This window comes from Sorex araneus, chromosome 1, assembly GCF_027595985.1.
Source record: "Sorex araneus isolate mSorAra2 chromosome 1, mSorAra2.pri, whole genome shotgun sequence".
NCBI classification, from domain to species: domain Eukaryota; kingdom Metazoa; phylum Chordata; class Mammalia; order Eulipotyphla; family Soricidae; genus Sorex; species Sorex araneus.
This window is the reverse complement of record NC_073302.1, coordinates 323,808,787-323,827,596: the sequence shown is the minus strand read 5'-3', so window position 1 is coordinate 323,827,596 and position 18,810 is coordinate 323,808,787. Positions and strand designations below refer to the sequence as shown.

General features: G+C 44.2%; 1 protein-coding gene across 3 annotated transcripts in view; it reads right to left on the bottom strand.

Annotated features, from left to right (window-relative positions):
- The window catches only part of MTUS1 (microtubule associated scaffold protein 1), a 179,646-nt gene that overhangs the window by 54,119 nt on the left and 106,717 nt on the right, over window positions 1-18,810 (bottom strand). For 2 of the 3 annotated variants that reach the window (XM_004610331.3, XM_004610332.2), the window contains 2 exons: window positions 16,960-17,094; window positions 15,605-15,643 (listed from right to left, as the gene is read on the bottom strand). In XM_004610331.3, coding sequence (XP_004610388.3) covers window positions 15,605-15,643; window positions 16,960-17,094 — 174 coding nt within the window. Of the gene's footprint in view, window positions 1-3,656; window positions 4,081-15,604; window positions 15,644-16,959; window positions 17,095-18,810 lie in introns of those variants that run through there. The other variant, XM_004610333.2, reaches the window with a different exon arrangement.

Sequence of the window (18,810 nt, the reverse complement as noted above, 5' to 3'; positions counted from 1 at the left end):
TAGATGACAAGAAACTTAAAATATTTGATCATTTTTCACTTATAAAAAGAGCAATTTCACAGGGAAATAGAGATGGTACAGGGGTTAAATCACTTGTCCTGCATCTTGGCAAACCAGGTTCAATTTCTAGCACTGCACGTGATTCCTCCATGCACCAGTCAGGAGTGATCCCTGAGCACAGAGCCAGGAGTAAGCCCTGAACATTGATGAGTGTTCCCCCAGACAAGCAATTTTTTTTTTAATTTTATTGAATCACCATAAGATAGTTACAAGCTTTCATGTTTGGGTTACAATCTCACAATGATCAAACACCCATCCCTCCACCAGTGCACATTAACCACCACCAATATCCCTGGTATACCCCCCCCTTTCCCACCCTCCCCCTGCCTCTAAGGCAGAAAATATTCCCCATACTCTCTACTTTTGGGCATTATTGCTTGCAACATGGACACTGAGAGGTCATCATGTCCATTATCTACTTTCGGCATGCATCTCCCATCCCAACTGGTTCCCCCAGCCATCATTTTCTTAGTGATCCCTTCTCTATTCCATCTGCCTTCTCCCCCTCTGCTCGTGAAGGAGGCTTCCAGCTATGGGGCAACCCCCCTGACCCTTGTATCTACCATCCTTGGGTCAGACAAGCAATTTTAAACTTTTGTTTCTTTTTTTTTTTCTTTTTGAGTCATGTCTGGCGATGCACAGGGGTTACTCCTGGCTTTGCACTCAGGAATTACCCCTGGCGGTGCTCAGGGGACCATATGGGATGCTGGGATTTGAACCCGGGTCGGCCGTGTGCAAGGGAAACGCCCTACCCGCTGTGCTATTGATCCAGCCCCCAGACAAGCAATTTTAAATGCCTCAAACTACCAATAAAATCTGAGCTAGTGTAGCAGCAGCCAGCTAAAACCAACAGACATTTCAAAGAATAAAGTCTGACTCCCAGTCTTGAAAGTACCAAGAAGGGGAGAATAAGTGAAAGACAGTGATACAAATGAAACTGAGGTTTGATTACAGAGTAGAGTATGAAGAAAAATAATCAGGAAATTTCACTTAATTTGGGAGACAGGAGAAAATTAATTTGTAAAAGTTAAAATTTAAAGTTCCAGTAACACATCCAGAGTGTTTATAAATCCACATCCAGGAAAATCAGAGTTTAAAATTTAAATTTCAGAATCACCTCTTCAAACTCTTTTATTTTGTAGTTCCTGCATGGTAAGAGTTCAAGGCCCTGTACTTGGAGACCAGCAGAATCAAGGCTACAATCCTGGTGTCTTGGAATCCAGGTCAACACCACTGGCACTAAGGCAACCAATACCAACACCACCAATATCAACATCCTTGAACAAAATACAGACCCAAGACACAGACACACACTTCTTCTCCCAGGCTGGACAGATGAGAGCGAATGCAATGACTTCAACATCCGTTTTACCAGAAGACTTCTCAGACCTTAAACTGAGAGAGCCATGTAGATAAGCTCACAAAAGTTTCCTTCCAAGGGTAAGTGAAATTACCTTCTTTACATCCCTTAAAAATGCCTCTCCTCCACAAAACTTTTCATCAGGGCTAACAGAACCATGGCACTTTTCACAGGCAGGAGATGGAATCTATAAGTCAGTCTATAACAGAGTTTAGGGTTTTAGTCTGTCCTTCTCTGCCACTTGCTGCCTGTGTGCCCCGGGGCAAGTTAATTCACTTCTCTGGGCCTCCCATTTTCAGGTGCAAAACAAGACAGGTCAGAACATCTCTGAGTACACACAACCTCCACAATGTCTGACTGCAGTCAAATGTAGCTATCAAACTATTGTTGAACGAATTCAGAAAAAAAAAAAAGCATACCTAAATTATCCCCATCAGCCAAACTCTGGTATGAAAAGCCCCCTTAGCTTAACTTTCTCATGGAAAACTACCTGCTTTACAGGAACCTGATAAAACCCACCTAAAATTTTCAGGACCCGAGGGGTGTTGGTAAATCAAAGCTGAGAAAGGATGTGGGGATCAATGTGGACTCAGAAGACACAAAAACCAAAAAGCAAAGTCCTGACGTCACGGCTTCTGGGGCACAGGGATGCAGAAGACCCAGAGAGACTCGTGTGAGGTCACATTCATGAACACCCCCTGCTGTGGTGAGGACGGGCACAGAAAGTGGGGTCCCCATCCCTATCCAACCTCTCCACTGCCCAGTTTCCTTCTGAACCTGGGGCATGGGCTACATTCTTTATTTGGGGGTGGGGTTGGGTCAGAAAACTGTGTGTGGGCCAGACAGCAAATGCAGCTTGGCTGCATGCAAGGCAAGTGCCTTACCTGTTGAACTACCTCTCTCTTTCTCTGGCCCAATGTATTTCTTTTTTAAAAATTAAAGTGCAAAGCTATTTGGCGCTCTTTCAGGTCATACAAGTGATGGCAAATACAGAGACCCTTGGATTTCCTCCATTCTCTCCCCACCTTTTTAATTTTAATTTTTTTTTTATGTTTGGTAAAAAAAAAAAAAAGATGGGAACTGAGGTGAAAGAGGAAGAGACGCGGCCCCCCCATGCCCTCTCTCCCTCCACCCCACACCCCCACCGGCTCCAGCAAGCTCAGTTCCCTTCCCTAAGAGCTCGCCTCAGGCAGGGGCGGGCGGGCAGGCGCAAAGGGCAGGCCAAGGGGAGCTGTGAAGCAGGAGGAGGAGGCGCTGGAAAAAAATAAGAATTCTCCCACGGCCAGGGGAGAGGCCTCTGGGAAAGCTGCAGCCGGCTCCGGGCTGGGGAACAAACCACCAGGGACTGAGCCAAGAGCAAAACAAGAGACACGGGGACCGGCAGGCACAGGACAGAGCACACTGCCCGTCGCAGGCTCGTTGGCACTGACCAGCCAAGCCCGCCTCTCCCAACACCCTAGTTTTCAGGGAGAAAATCGCTTTCCTGGCTCAGGAGGGCAATAATCATCCGGAACAAGAGGCAGCAGCTGGCACCCGCCACGGGGAGCACGCAGGTTGGTGGGTGCCTAAAATACACACGGACTGTGTTTGCAGCCCGGCACAGCAGGAAGCAGCAGCTACAAGCACAGACATCTGAGGCAGCCTCTCGGACTCACTAACATTTTCACTGAAGCTAGAAAAAAAACAAAACAAAACGTGCGGCTCACGCGTGACCACACTACAGCCTTGAGGGTGTTTTATTTCAGAGGCATTTAGAAGTCAGGAAACCTCGCAGTCTAGTAAACACAACTCGCACCGTGCCAGCCAGAAACTCCAGAATAAACCACCACAGAAACGCTCACGAGGCAGCCCCCTCTCTAAGAAAGAGACAGACTCCCGGCCATCCACAGGGGCCCTCTGTCCTAGATCGTCTGAGGTACAAAACATGATGTGACGGGCATCAGTTGGCCACAGATCTGGTTGGTGCCCAGAGGAAAGCGCTGGGAAGCACCCGGGCAACCATCCTGCCTTCTGCAAACAAACCCAGACACATCTGCTCGCAACCCCTGCTGAGACCTAAGAGAAACAGCTTAAATGTGCCAGCGAATTCAATTCTTATCCCCCTTCTTCCTCCCCCCTCAGCGTTTTTTTTTTTCCCTTAATCTCCTAAGGAATTTTCTGATAAACATCTGCAAGTTCACCAAGATGTCCACCCCCTGCCCGGCCACTCCAGGGCAGAGCTGGAAGCCAGACCAACCTGTGTGGAAAATGACAGCGCTCCTCCTGAAGCCTGAAGGGAGCCGGAGATTTCGAAGCAACCCCTTGGCCGTCAGCCGCACGTGAATGGTCGAGAGGGAGAATTTGGGAGACAACAACATGTCTTCAGAGCAGGTGGGCAGCTGGCACAGAGGAAAACAGCTCCCGTGGCGTCTCACATGCTGTCGTCCCAGACTCAGCCCTCCTGGAGGCCGGGCCCACAGCTAGGGGTTGCAAATATCATTCCACCACACACAGGCAGGGAGAAAGCAGCCCGGCGCGCTCCCGGGGCTTCTGGCTTCCTTTCCCCTCCCAGATGTCGCCAAAACAACGCTCTTCCTTCTAATACAATCTCCTCGGAGCAGCTCGGGAGGCGAGCAGCCTCCCCAGTGACATCACGCTCTGCATGCTTGTGGGTCATTATGGTTTTCATCAGCGATGGCAAAGGGGAGGAGAAAGTGGGTGGTCTTAGGCGCTTTATATAACCACCAATAATGGCACCGATTCTGCAAGGGCTTGGAAGATCATTAAGGGAAATTAACTACTTCAAGTGCCTAATGTTTACTTTGTAAGCAGAAAAATCTGAGTTCATGTTACAGTAATTTGTGTTTCATTGGACAAATTTGAAATTGTTTACAGTTGCATTAATAACACTAAGCACTGTTTTCAGATGTTTTCTATGTAAACCTGTGGGTGAAAGTTGATGCCTTAGATGAGGTTAAAATTAAAAAAAAATTATTTCAACCCTCTAATTGGTTTACAAAGGGAATAAAAACACACCTGACGGGAAGCAAGAGAAACCTCCTGATTATTTCATAACCAATGACCTCTTTATTGCTGTGGTGGTTTGGGGGCCACACCCTGCAATACTTGGGGACTGCTCCTGGCCCGATGCTCAGGAAGACACACAGTTCTAGGGATGGAACTCGGGGCTCCTGCATGCAGAACATGTACTCCAGCCACCAATGACATTAACAGGAAACCTGAGGGTCTCTCACAGTGATGCTCTGAAACAAAGTATGCAGGGAGGGCGTATTGATATGTATTGACATGTGTTACATTTTTATTTTAGTGGAGTGGTTTGTAAAAACAAAAATCATTAAAATATAAAAAAAGAGATAAAAATTTGGAAATGAGAAAATTTGGCAAATGCTCACTTAAAGAAAGCAACTATGGGCTGGAGACATAGTACATGGGTAGGGAGTTTGCCTTCCATGTAGCCAATTTGGGTTCAATCCCCAGTATCATATTTGGTCCCTTGAGCACCACTAGGAGTAACTCCTGAGGATAGAGTCAGGAGTAAGTCCTGAATTGTTGGATATCATTGGTTTGTCCTTTCTCCCTTGCCACAGAGTTTGGGTTTATCTGGTAATAATCTCTAAACAATTCTAGACTACATTGGTATGTCCTGCTCCCCTTGCCACTAGGAGTTTAGGTATATCAGTCACTCCCATTCCTTTGTTTATCTGTAACCACTTCTACCAGTTTATCTGCTCTTTCTCTAATCAAACTCTGTTAATCTGTAAGGTCAGACCTTGCTAGGACAGTGAACTTGTATTGTAAGTTAATATTGTCTTTCTCCTCTCATGTCTTTTGAATACATATCCGTTTTGTATGGACAAAGAAAAACATTAATATGCTTTGGTAACATGGGATTTAATTGGCTTCAAATATTATTCACTCCCGGGCATCTGCTTTCTCGACTTAAACCTCAGCTGGCCTTACTTCCTAGCACCCCCAAAAGTAGGGTCCCAACGAGGGACGGGACGGACCCAGGGCAAGCGGTGAATTATGTGCTACTCTGGCATCGAGATGGACCTGGCCAAAGTGCCTAATGCTTAATTATATGTTAAGAGCTTGGTCATGGACATGTTATGTCATGATCCAGAAGCAACAACGAGACTAGGACCCTGCTAGGGCTAGGAAAGACTAATCTGGCTTGGGCACTGTAGTCTGAGATAGAGGTGACATCCGGTGAGCAATTCTATAAGCTTAATGCATCTCTTGCTATGTCCATACAAAATGATTTATAATATGAATACTTATATGTTAGTTGGACAAAGAGGGGAAACACACCCAGGGGATTCCGCTCTTGGTCGGATGTCCTGCTGAAAGAGATTCTGTCCTAGTGAAAGCATCCCCTAAGGGATAGAACTTTACCCCCTATGGATTGTAACCACACCTATGCATAAGCCTGGATGGGGGGGGATTTAAGGTGGCTGTGAGAGGAGGGCTGGGGGCGAGTGCTGTCGAGTTCCAGGGCCAGTCCCAGGGCCAGTCCCAGAGCCAGTCTCCAGTGCCAGATCTGGAGAAGCTAGATCGAGATTGAGACCCAGAGGAGAAAGAGAATGAAGTAGGATGGGGGAGGAAGAAGCAGGAGGAGAATCAGAGGAGAATGGAGATGGGACTGGAATAAACTGCAACTGAGACCAACCAGTCTGGCCTCCGTTCCTTCCTTCCTTCGCCTGCCTCATCATTGCCATCAACCTCCCCGGGTTGGGGGAAGCGGCTGGAGACTACCGAACGCGGGTGGCGGGAGTGTCAGCGCCGCTGCCCTGTGCCCAGTGCCCAGCGCGGTGCGGTGAGGTGTTCACGCACAATTGATCCCCGACCCCCTTCCTTTTTCTTTTTTGTGTTTTTACACACTGAATACCACTCATATGTCCCAAATACCCACCCCACCAAAAAAGAAAGTATTATTAAATCAGGAGTAAATTACATCAGACTAAACACCATGTTTTTTCCCCCAATTTCAAAACATATATATCTTGCTGAACAATCTATGGTTGTTTGCAAGATTTTCTAAAAAAAAATGACTCAGAAACAGAAATAAATAAAAACAGTTAACCATAAATAACGCTACTAAATACTCTTAAAATGTGCAGGAAACAAATCCTCTCAGAAACAGAGCATTTCGGCACGGCATGGAGGGGGAAGGGCAGAGGCAGGAAGAGAAGTTCTGCGTGCTGCCTCCTTCCTCTCCGCTCAGCCCTCGGCGGCTGCTTCAAAGGCTGCGACAGGGCTGGTTGTGGGACACGTACAACATGTTCACGCACAATTGATCAAATACGCACATTACACCAGGCAGCTGAAGCACAAAGGACCGAGAAATTAAAGTCACAAAACCTACATTTAGGTGTTGCCTTTCACTGCGTTACTGTTTTTTTTTTTCCTTTTAAATCAACCCTTTCCTTATGGTTTGGCATATTAATATGCTATAACTATCTCTCCTGCCTGCCCCAAACTTACAGAAACCAAGACACTTGGCCAGAGAGACGGCACAAGAGGTAAGGCCTGGAGTAATGGACTCGAGTTTGATCTCCAGCAACAGAAATGGTCCCTCCTAAGCGCTGCTGGGAGTGACTCCTTAGCACAGGGACAGTAGCCCCTGAGCACCACCAAGTGAGGTCCCAAAATCAAGTCTTTCAGAAAAAAAGTCACAAAATGTATTCAGCATAAATTTTATAAAGTTAAAATGCTATTTTTAAAAGACACAATAACATACCATATGGAATTATGGTGAGATTGGGTGTTTTCTAATTATTAACTAACGGCAAACTCTATTCTAGTAAAGGGGCAGCTTTTTAGAATAGACTACCCAAAAGAGGAAATAGCAATATTTCATCAATTCATTAGTCATTAAAATTTTGCCCTGTACTACATTAAGCTGCGCCATAAAGTAAATGTTGCTAATAATCTATTTAACAGCTGAGTAAGGAATTGCAAGAATAAATAGTAGTCCCAGTCAAGCAAGAGAGTCAGAAGCAAATCTTGTTTGCATAGTAAAGGACACACAAAAGTAACAGGCATTAGATGTAAAACTCATAGCTCAGTTTTTTGTCTGGGTCACAATTCTTTATGAGACATAATCTGCCCCCTGGCGGTGAATCAAACAAAGACTTGACAATCTCTTGGCAGCAACACCAGCCAACTTTTACAGACAATCCAACGTGCCAGGATTTCTCTGCTAAACACATTCTATCTGTTCTTCCTAAAAATAACTGAATAGGCAGATATTGGAGAGGTATGACTATTTTTACAATATGCTGCTTCAGGGGAGCACAGGTTTTTAAAATTGGCTCCAAAGGCTGATTGCTCCCTTGATCAGCCCTTACTGTATGGTCACTCTATAGAAGGAAGAGAAGTGAGGGAAGTGGAGGGATGGGAGAGAAAGGGAGGGGAGAAGTAGAGGAGGGAAGTTTATGAAATTACACTAGAGGAGAACCTAAAACTTAAAAATGTGTCCCCTCTTCTTCTTTTTTTTTTTTTTTTTTGGCCATACCTGGCTGTACTCAGGGCTTACTCCTAGCACTTCGTTCAGGGATTACTCCTGGCAGGGGTCAGGGGACGATATGAGATGCTGGGATTGAACCTGGATATGGTCCCAAATGTTCCATTTTTATAATACAAAATGCTGATTTTATTTAACACATTGAGATGTACGCTCCAACTTCTGTTCGTTAAACCACATTTCGGTGTTAGCCTCTGGTGTTATGCACCTACTTCAATGTATTAGGACAACATAAGAAGAAATAAAAAGACAACACGGGGCTGGAGAGATAGCACAGCGGGTAGGGCGTTTGCCTTGCACGCAGCCAACCCGGGTTCGATTCCCAGCATCCCATATGGTCACCCAAGCACTGCCAGGAGTAATTCCTGAGTGTATGAGCCAGGAGTAACCCCTGTGCATTGCTGGGTGTGACCCAAAAAGCAAAAAAAAAAAAAAAAAAAGAAGACAACATGATAGGAGCAACATGGACAATAGGAGGAATGTAAGGAAATGTTGGCTCCTTAAGACAAGCTATAAAAATTATGAATACATTTTTATGAAGTACAGCAACAGTTATTTCAGGATGTCATGTAAGAAAAACCCATTATTTAAAATTGTATGATCAGCGGGATCTCAATTAAAGAGAGTGGAGGTTGGAGTAGGTGGGGGGCTTGTCTTTCACGTGGCCAACCCAGGTTTCATCTCCGGCACCCCATATAATGCCCTGAGCCCTGCCAGGTGATCCCTTAATCAGAGCCAAGAGTAAGCACTGAGCACTGCCAAGAGTGGTGTAAGAAACCCAAAAAAAGTAAAGCAGTGTGTGAGAGGCCCTGGTTTTGATCCCCAGTAGTGAAAAACAAGAGTGAAGCATGTGAAATAATGTTCCCAAATAACAGCAATGTTCTGAGATATGAGGTAGACATGATATTTTTAAAAAAATTATTGACTAAATGTTTCTAATTTTCTGGTGGGAGGAATTGTTAGGGATGGGAGATGTGTGCTGAAAGTAAATAAAGAGCCAAACGTGATAGCCTCTCAGTATCTATATTGCAAACCATAATACTCAAAAGTAGAGGAGAGTATGGGAGAAACTGTCTGCCAGAGAGGCAGGGGAGGGTTGGAAAGGGGGGATATAATATGGGGGACATTGGTGGAGAATGTGCACTGGTGGATGGATGGGTGGGTATTGACTGAAACTCAAACATAAAAGCTTTGTAACTGTATCTCACAGTGATTCAATTAAAAAAAATTAGATGTTTCTAATTTTCTGTTCTTGTCTGAGTTCATGAAACCAGAAAAAAACAAACATTAACTTCCAAAAAAGTTTATTAACAGAAAGGCCTTTTTTTTTTTTAAAGGCCCACATAATAGGCAAAGTTCAACCAATGGCACAAAGAGAGAGAAGCAATGGAAAGTAATTTTAGGACTGTAAGAAAACGTTTACAGAGTCAAAGAGAGTCTCTTGCCCGCACGCCTGGCTGTCTTCCCTGGGGCCCCTCGGAGGGGATGGGCTCCAGCTTCCCTCCCCGCCCTGAGCAGAGCTCCTGGCGGCTGAAGACCACCGGAACCTAGACACAGCCATGCTCAAGGTCCCTCTCCACACGTTCGGACAAGCCTCACGCATGAAGTACCAGCAGAGGAACCGTGGTGTGTGTAATCCCATCAACGGCCAATATCCAGAGACTTAAAAGCAAGCTACTCAGAAGCGTGCAGCCACTTCCAGGCCGCATGATATCTTATAACCTAATTATCCCTCTGGGAGAAACCAGCAAGCTACTGAGAGTTTCCTGCCCACATGAGACAGCCTTGAAAGCTTCCCATGGTGTATTCATATGCTAAAGCCAGTAACAAACTGGATCTCATTCCCCTAACCCTGAAAGAGCCTCCAATGTGGCATCATTGGGAAGGCCGAGTAGAGAGAGGCTTCTAAAATCTCAGGGATAGGATGAATGGAGAGGTTACTGAGCCTGCTCAAGAAATCAACGATCAACAGGATTTTGTGATTCGTGAAGAAAATGTTTGCAGTGCTCAGGACTTACTACTGGCTCTGCACTCAGGAATCACACTTTGCAGTGTTAAGGGACCATATGGGATATCAAAGATCGAGCATGGGCTGGCCATGTGCAAGGCAAAAGCCCTACCCACTGTACTATTGCTACGGCCCCACAATATCTTCTTTTAAAGTAGGGAGGTTTATACTACACATGGTGAACAATGATCTAAATCCATTGCACCTTTAGTGGTCCCATTTTGGTTAAAGCTCCAATTCAGCTGGAATATATGTTTGTGTGACAGGTGATGCATGGGTGAGCCACTTCTGGCAAAATACAGCCATTGTCCCAACAAGCCTCATTAGCAAAACATACTCCCTCCTGATTTAAAACATCCAATTAATTTCTTATCAAAATAGTATCAGCATTTGTTTGGGAGAAAAGTTCAGATGGTCCTGAATCAATACTTAAGTCCCTTTCAACAGAGGAAGCACAAAAGAGCATTATACTTCAACAGAGCAGGTTTGCAATGCTCAATTTCCCAAAACTTTGGGAAAGGGGTACAGGAAGCATCCAATTTCCTTGGGCTGTGCGGGGTTGTGTAAAACGGCCAGTGGTGGTGACTGGGGGCAGGGGTGGGGTGGGGGAGTGATACTGCATAAACACAACTCTGGTGCTTTGGTGTCCTAAGCAATTTCAGTGTGTGATGGAACCAATTAATAACAGTATGTGGTGTGTGTCACATTTTCCTCATAAGCAGAAAACCATGTTTTATTTAGCATCAACACTGGCTAGAATCTGACAGCATCATCATCTTGAAATAAATTACACCAGACAGACTCCACCCCATCCCGGATGAATGGTTCTTGATTGTCTGTGGTATTCTGTTTTGTCTAAGATCTTTTTCTCTATTTGTTTTAAGGATGTAAAATATTCAACTTTGGCTGGTTATGTGGCTCAAAGCATATGTCTCACAAACACAAAACCCTGGGATTGATCCCAGGAATACAAAGCAAAACAAAAAAATAACTTTCTTGAACAGAACTCTAGCCTTCTTTTTATTTTCTTGTTGTACCAAAGACTGAACGTAGCTCAAACGTGTGCAAGGTGCTTACTTTGCCATTGAGTCACATCCCTGGCTCCTGAGCAGAATTCTAAAAACCCAGGGTGGAGTATCACTGCCTCCACCCCAGCAGCTGAGGAGCCACCCTTTCAGGGCTCTTTATACAGCAGTCCTGTATTAGAATTCAAAATGTTGATGGTGCACATGCCTTGCCTGCAGGAGGCACAAGTTCGAACCATAGCCCTGTGTGGTCCCCCAAGCATGATCCATGACTATCCCCTATGGTGAAAACAAACTAAATTTTATAGGGCCCTGAAAGATAGTACAGTGGGGAAGGCACTTGCCTTGTGCACAGTTGATGTCAGTCTAGAGTTGGTTGCAAAACTTAACCTACCAGTGTTTTATTTGATCTCTGGTGATAAATTCCTGGAGCGAGAGCACAGTGGGTAGAGCGTTTGCCTTGCATGCGGCCAACCTGTGTTTGATTCCTCCATTCCTCTTGGAGAGTCCAGCAAGCTACTGAGACTATCCTGCCCGCACGGCAGAGCCTGGCAATACTCGTGGCATATTCGATATGCCAAAAACAGTAACAACAAGTCTCGTAATGGCGACATTACTGGTGCCCGATTGAGGAAATCTATGAGCAACAGGATGACAGTGATACAGTGATTTATCCTCCATGCTGCAAATGGTGTCCTCCAAGTACCATCAGTAGTGATTCCTGAGCACAGAGCGAGGAGTAAGCCCTGAATAGCACTGGGTGTGTGCCTACCCCCCTAAAAAATTTAAAAGGCTAAAAGTGATTTCCAAAACTAAACAAGAATTTAGTAAAATGCCAGAATTAAAATCAAGTGATTATTTTACTAAAACTAGGAGCAGAGAGACACCTTCAACATGGGTTGAATCATGTTTTGAATGTGGGAGCCTAAGCTTCATCCATGGCACCTTGTGTGCCCTAGAACCCCAGGGAGTGACTCCCTTGGAGTAGCCATAGCATAACCGGGACCACCTCAAAAATAAACAAATGAATGAATAAAATTAAAGAATTATGAAGTTGGTTTTCAAGGTTGCTGCTCTAAAATAAATAATCTCAGAGTTATTTGGAGACACCCCTCCCATACTACAGGAGACTTCCTGCCCTGCCCCTTTTCCCATCCTCTTAAATGTCTTCTCAATTCAGAAAATAAAATGAAATAAATAATTTCAAAGAAAATACAATTATTTAAAAGTTAACGCTCAGAGGATTATGCCTGAACAGCACTGTCTTCTGTGTTCTTTAACAGATGGACATAAACACAACCAAATATGAAAGAATTGATGTGACGTGATGATCAGGCCTTTCAATCACACAGAAAAGAAAACTAAGATCAGAGGTAGCACCATGTACTCTAAATCACTGATAGTTCAGATACCACTTCTCCCAAAGCCGTCAGCCTGTGATTTTCCTCAGCAGGCCCATGTAATACCAGGATAGACTGATCTATTAGTAAGTCAAACAGAAGAACTCTGAAAAGTCCTGGCCGCAACAGACATAGCACATAATGTAGATAAAACTGCAATGTGGGTACATCATTTTTTTCCCCACTGCAATTATTAGCTTGCTGATTAGTAATTTTACTAATTGGAGCTAGGCACTCTTGAATCTGTCCCATTTCCCATATCCCATGATTAAAGATTTTGAAAAGAATCACCACATGGCTCCTATTTTCCATTTCTTCTCCTATAACTATCAAGTGTTAGTGATACATCTAAGGTCAATGACATGCTTTGCATCATGCCGACCCAAAAATGTGACAAAGAAAGAAGAAATACTCCGTATACCCGTTCATATGATTAGAGATTTGAGACATGAATTAAGGTCCTCTTTCTAAGCTTCATATCTAATTCACATTCATACAGGCATATTCATTTTCTTAATAACCTCCCTGACTGTGACCTATATTGGGGGTAGTTTTCAAAGCACAGGAAAATGCACACAGAAACAGTCACCAAGAGAAATGCAAAGCTCCTATTTTGAAAAATACAAAATACTATTGAGTGAAACAAAAAAGATACCTAGGTATAAAGGTAGATGTGTCACACTCACTGATGAAAAGCCTTAATATTTTAAATGAAGGAATGCTCTACAAATTCATACATGGATCCAATGTAATCTTTATCAAAATCTCAGTTGAATCTTTCTTTATCCACATGGCAAGCTGACAGCAAAGCTGATATGATGGGAGACAGCTACAGGGTCAGAGGCTCATGCCTGTCAGGCAAAATACCCTTGCTCTGATCCCTAGCACTCATGCCACACCTTGCACCAGCACTGCCAAGTCTAACCTCAATGGTCCCTAAGTACCCTCAGGCCTGAACAGCACTGCACCACTGGGCCCTAGCACCAAACTGTTCAGTCTAGTTGGTGGAGAATTACCAGCAATGACCCCTGGGTACCCTAAGCACTGCATATGAGGCCAAATTAAAAAAAAAAAATTCTTGTATCATCTAGAATAGTCAAGAGTCAAGAAAAAGAACAAGTTAGAAGATTCATAATCCTCTATTTTAAAATAGAACACCTTAGTAATCAAGACTGTGTGACACTCACAAGGCAAGGCATGGGACAGATTTAAGAGTCCGGGGGTGGGGGAACCCCTCATATTTATAGATGCTATTTTTAACAAAGGAAAAAAATTGGGTTTTTCGGTGAATGATGGTGGCAACTGGATATATACGTGTCCCATCCCGCGGACTGGATAATGGGGCTCACAAGGAGAGGGTGTGATAGGGAGAGGGGAGACACACACACACAGAGGTGAGCAAAAGCAAAATAAGAAGAATACTTTATTGTAACTCCACAGCACTTATGTATGCTTAGGCTTCAATCTACTTGCATCATGGCCTTACGGTAAAACTAGAAGTAACTAATGGCACCCGGGGCAACTAGGGGAGATAACAATAGATATCCAGAAGGCTGATCTATCTGTTCCTGTTGGCTAACCATCCTGCTCTTGTAAAAATGTCCCAGTCCTCCGGTTCTTGTAAAATGGCTTTCTCAACCTGTTTATGTGAATGTTTGACCGCAAGCTATGTGCTGAAGGTCCGCTCACCACATATATGTGCAAATGAATGAAACTGGACCCCCTATTTCACATCTGTAGCACTGTCATCCTACTGTTCATCGATTTGCTTGAGCGGGCAATGTCTCCATTGTGAGACTTGTTACTGTTTTTTGGCATATCGAATATGACACAGGTAGCTTGCTAGGCTCTGCTGTGCAGGTGGCATACTCTCGGTAGCTTGTCGGGCTCTTCAAGAGGGATGAAGGAATCGAACCCAGGTCGGCCTTGTGCAAGGCAAATGCCCTACCCACTGTGCTATCACTCCAGTCCCTGAACACAGAACCAGGAATAAGCGCTGAGCACTGCCAGGCATGCCAGAAAACAAAAACAAAATTTAAATTCAAGCCAAAAAGATAGCTGGAAGGGCTGAGAGCATGCTTTGCATGATGCAGGAAGCCCAAGTTCAATAATCAGCAACACAGGGCCCCCTGAGCACTGCTGAGAGGATGCCCAGGGTACATCAAGAGCTGAGAGCCACCCCTGAGCACTGCTAGGTGTGACCCACAATTACCCCTCAAAAAATCAAAACTGAGTATTGAAGAGAAAGATGGCTCATGGGCTGGAGCATATGCTTTGCATGCAGAAGTCCTGGGTTTGATCCCAGGCACCACATGGTCTCCTGAGCACCGCCAGGAGAGTGTTCCTCCCCATCCCCTACACAGAATCACATAACAAAAATTAATTTAAAATTTTTCTAGAATTTCTTTCATGCTTTGTTGATTGAGGGGTCACACCCAGCAGTGCTCAGGGCTTATTCCTGGTGCTCTGGCAACCGTACATGGTACTGGGGGCAGAACTCGGACCAGCAACTGCAAGGTGACCCCTGTTGCCCTGCTTGTACGAGGCAAGCACTGTAACCCTTGTACAATCTCCTCAGCCCCAAACTATCCATTTCCAAAGGGCTGAGTGCATGCTTTGCACGTAGGAGGCCTAGGTTCGAACCTTGGTGGTACACGGTTTCCCTAGTACTACTCTTGGAGTAGCCCGCCAGTAACACTGTGTATGGCCCCCAGGACAAAAATCATATTTTAAAAAATACACCTGGTATTAGTAAAATGTTGTTTCAGATAGTTTGTAAATTTTATTACCCAAGTTTGAACCTTATATTCATCCAGTATAGGTTTATGCTAAAAACAGTAACAATAAGTCTCTCAATGAGAGACGTTACTGGTGCCTGCTCGAACAAATCGATGAGCAACGGGATGACAGTGATAGGTTTATGCTACAACCTGAAATTCTATTTATTAACAAAACATGAAAAGTCACTGTCAGGCAAGAGAGTAACATGGCAGTGAGGGTACTTGCCTTGAATACACCAACACAGGCCAGTCCCAGCACCCTAAGGTCCCCTGAGCCCATCAGGAGCAACCCCTGAGCAAAGGCAGGAATAAGTCCTGATCAGCGCCAGGTATGCCCCCGAAACAAAACAAATGAGACATTATGAATAAGCTGAAATACTAAGAATGATACCATAACTTTACAAAAAAATATTTTTCTTCATCCATATTTAACATGGTCACTTACCTGTATTATAGGCTGTGAAAAAACTCTTTCTTGAAGGACCTAAAATATAAAATAAATATTTGTAACACACGTTTTATCTTAAATGTCACATACAACAAGCCATCTAAAAATTGAGGTTTCTTCGGCTCTTCCATCCCAATTTATTAGCATCTAAGTTTTAGGTTCCAGGTGGGAAATGCCACTGAGATAAAAACAACTTCATCTCTAGGAATAATTCTAGTAAAAGTGATACAATGGTATGAATTCATCACCACAAAGAGAATCAATTTTAGCAGGACAAATCACACTGTTTATTCAGACAAGAACAGCTAAAGTAAAATGTCAAGGGAACTGAGTTACCCCATTTGTTATTCATTATACTAGCCCACTGCTGGAAAGATAGTGCAGGTGTGACTGCTGGAATTGCCAATAATTAAAATGCATTTCACCTGATATTAAGCTAATGAAGGTAGTATACTTAAACTTTTGTCCTCTAAATTGATACAAAATAAAATACAACAAAGGGAATCCTTACACTATACTTCATGATCATCAAATACATTAAAATTTGGTCAGGTTTATGCCAGTGAAATTGAAAAAGTTCAACCCAAATTTATAATAGATGCAGAGCCACAAGCTAAGTCACAAGAGAAAAGAAACTATGCTTGCTCCTACTAGACATAACACAGCCACTTGTACAGTGCAATCATCTGCACAGCACTAGTCAGAACAGCCACATTCTGTGTGTAGGATTTTCCAGCAGTGAGGATAATCTACAACATGTATCTGCTGTAAAAAGAGAGTGCTGGTTTCTGCTCAACTAAGATCTGTGGTATAAAAGCTTATAAATTCTATAAAAACAATTTTGAAAACTAGAATTTCAGGGCTGAGATCATGCCTGCTCGGATCAGGACTTGGCCTCTTCTGCCCAGATCCCCCATTTTCCAGTAGCTAGGTGGTTACACCCAGAAACTGCCTCTGGCTGCCGTGTAATCCCATCAACGGCCAACATCCAGAGACTATAAAACCAAGCTCCCGGAAGAAGACATCTTATAGCCTAGTTCTCCCTCTCGAACTACCGAGAGTTTTCTGCCCACTTAGGGGAGAGCCTGGCAAGCTCTCCATGGTGTATTCATATGCCAAATACAGTAACAATGATGGGTCTCATTACCCTGACCCTGAAGAAAGTCTGATGCGGCACCATTGGGAAGGATGAGTAAAGAGAGGCTGCTAAAATCTCAGGACTAAGATGAATGGAGATGTTACTGGGCCCGCTCGAGCAAATCGATGATCAATGGGAAGACAGTGATACAGTGAAGAGCCAAGCATTTGAGTTTTATCATTCCTCTTTTAGAAGCCCATCCTGAAGACCATACCTTTCAGAGGAGCTTTCAGTAAGTGGGTGTGTACTCTGGGTGCCGAAGGCTTCAGATACAAGGATGCTGGTGAGCCATTTTGAAAGGCTGGTTTGGGAGGTTTCTCCTCAAACTTGATAAGAGCAGCATTGCCAGCTGTAAAAGAACAGAAAAACATATTTTTCTATAAATACAGCAGCATTTTCCACAATTCCTTTCATCCTCCTGGAACCAGCAAATCCTCACTAAATACCTCCAGTGGGCACAGTCCCAGCACGCTGGGAATACAAAACACAGGAGGAATTAACTCCTATCCTTGGGGATATGCAGGGTCAACACTACGTCATATACAGGGGCCACAGTTACACGTCTACTTATGCTTCTCGTCCAACTCAGCTTTCATTGCCAACAGAAGCCGGGAGACATGTTATATATTCATCCATGTCATGCAGTAAGTATGTTCAGAGTGCAACTAGGAAGCACTGCCAGCTCCATGAGGCCGAGGTAGAGGATGAGCAAGCAGCTTCCTAGCTACATGCTAGCATCACTCCTTGGTTGCCACAAGGAGGATCCGCTTCTGCTTGTCCAACTGCAACATCTGACTGGGAACAAAGGGACCCAAGTCCCAAAGCTAGAGGCTAAATGGGACTTCTCCAATATTAAAACATCTTTCTTTTTTAATTAAAAAAATTTTTGTTTGTTTTTTGCATGTGCTCAGGTGTTGCTTCCTGCAGTGCTTGCGGGACCAAACGTGGGTCTCCTGCACACAAAGCACTCAGTCCTTTGTGTTCTCTCCAGCTCCAAAACTGCCTTTGAAATTGCATATGAAGAGGAGTCCGCGTTAGATCCCCTCCACTGCCTGATTCCCAAGTACCTCTCAGAGCAACTCCCAAACACAAAACCATGAGTAGCCTCCAGCACCACCATATGTGGCCCCCAAACCAACTCCTCAGGTGTCACAATTCTAATCATATCTCATGAAAAGTGAGTTAGCACCAATGTATCTTTAATAGTCCTTTTCCAGCAGTTCTGGGAATGTAGCTCAGAGGTAAAGTATATAAATCACATGTCAAGGCCGTTTCCAGCATGTGTGAATGGACAACCACACACACGTGCGCACATATGCACACACACACACGCACACACATACATACTACACATACCACACGTGCTGATCATATTTTTACAGGTCTTTCCTAAATTGTTACCTTCCTCTTTACAAGCACGACTTCCCATGAATCTTCTATAGCATCCTTAAGTTGTGTATTTGTAGTCAGGGCAGAGGAAGAGGCAGAGAAAGAAGATAGGGCTTGTGTCCAGCAGGCTGGACTGCAAATGCAATGTCTGTAAAACATCCAACTTCTTACTTTCGTTTTTGTTCTCAACAACTGAATAATCTTTGAATGAGTACCCTCTACAGAAGACTAACCCCTACAAAGAATTTTAATGGTGCTGTTTTGTTCTTCCTGAGAGATTATCACATTATATAACATCCAGGAGTAAAAACACAGGAGTTTGTCCTTTTATATTGCCAGGGGGAGGGGGATAGGTATTCAAAAATAGTTGGAAATGACAGAAATTTCTTGGAATTTTTTTCTTCCCCTACAAGTTGGCATTCTTAGTGCCGTCTCCTTGCTCCTGTACAAGCCACTTTCACCACACACACTCCTGGGCCTGCAGGGCTGGAGGTGCTGCATTCACTCCCTGCTGCATTCACACTTCTTATCCCCCACCCCAACACACATGCACCAATGTGACCTGCATTTGGGGATGGGGTCAGATCTGTCGATTCTCAGGGGACCAGATGGGATGCCAGGGATTAAAACCAGGTCAGGCATATGCAAGGCAAGTACCTTACCTGCTGTACTATCT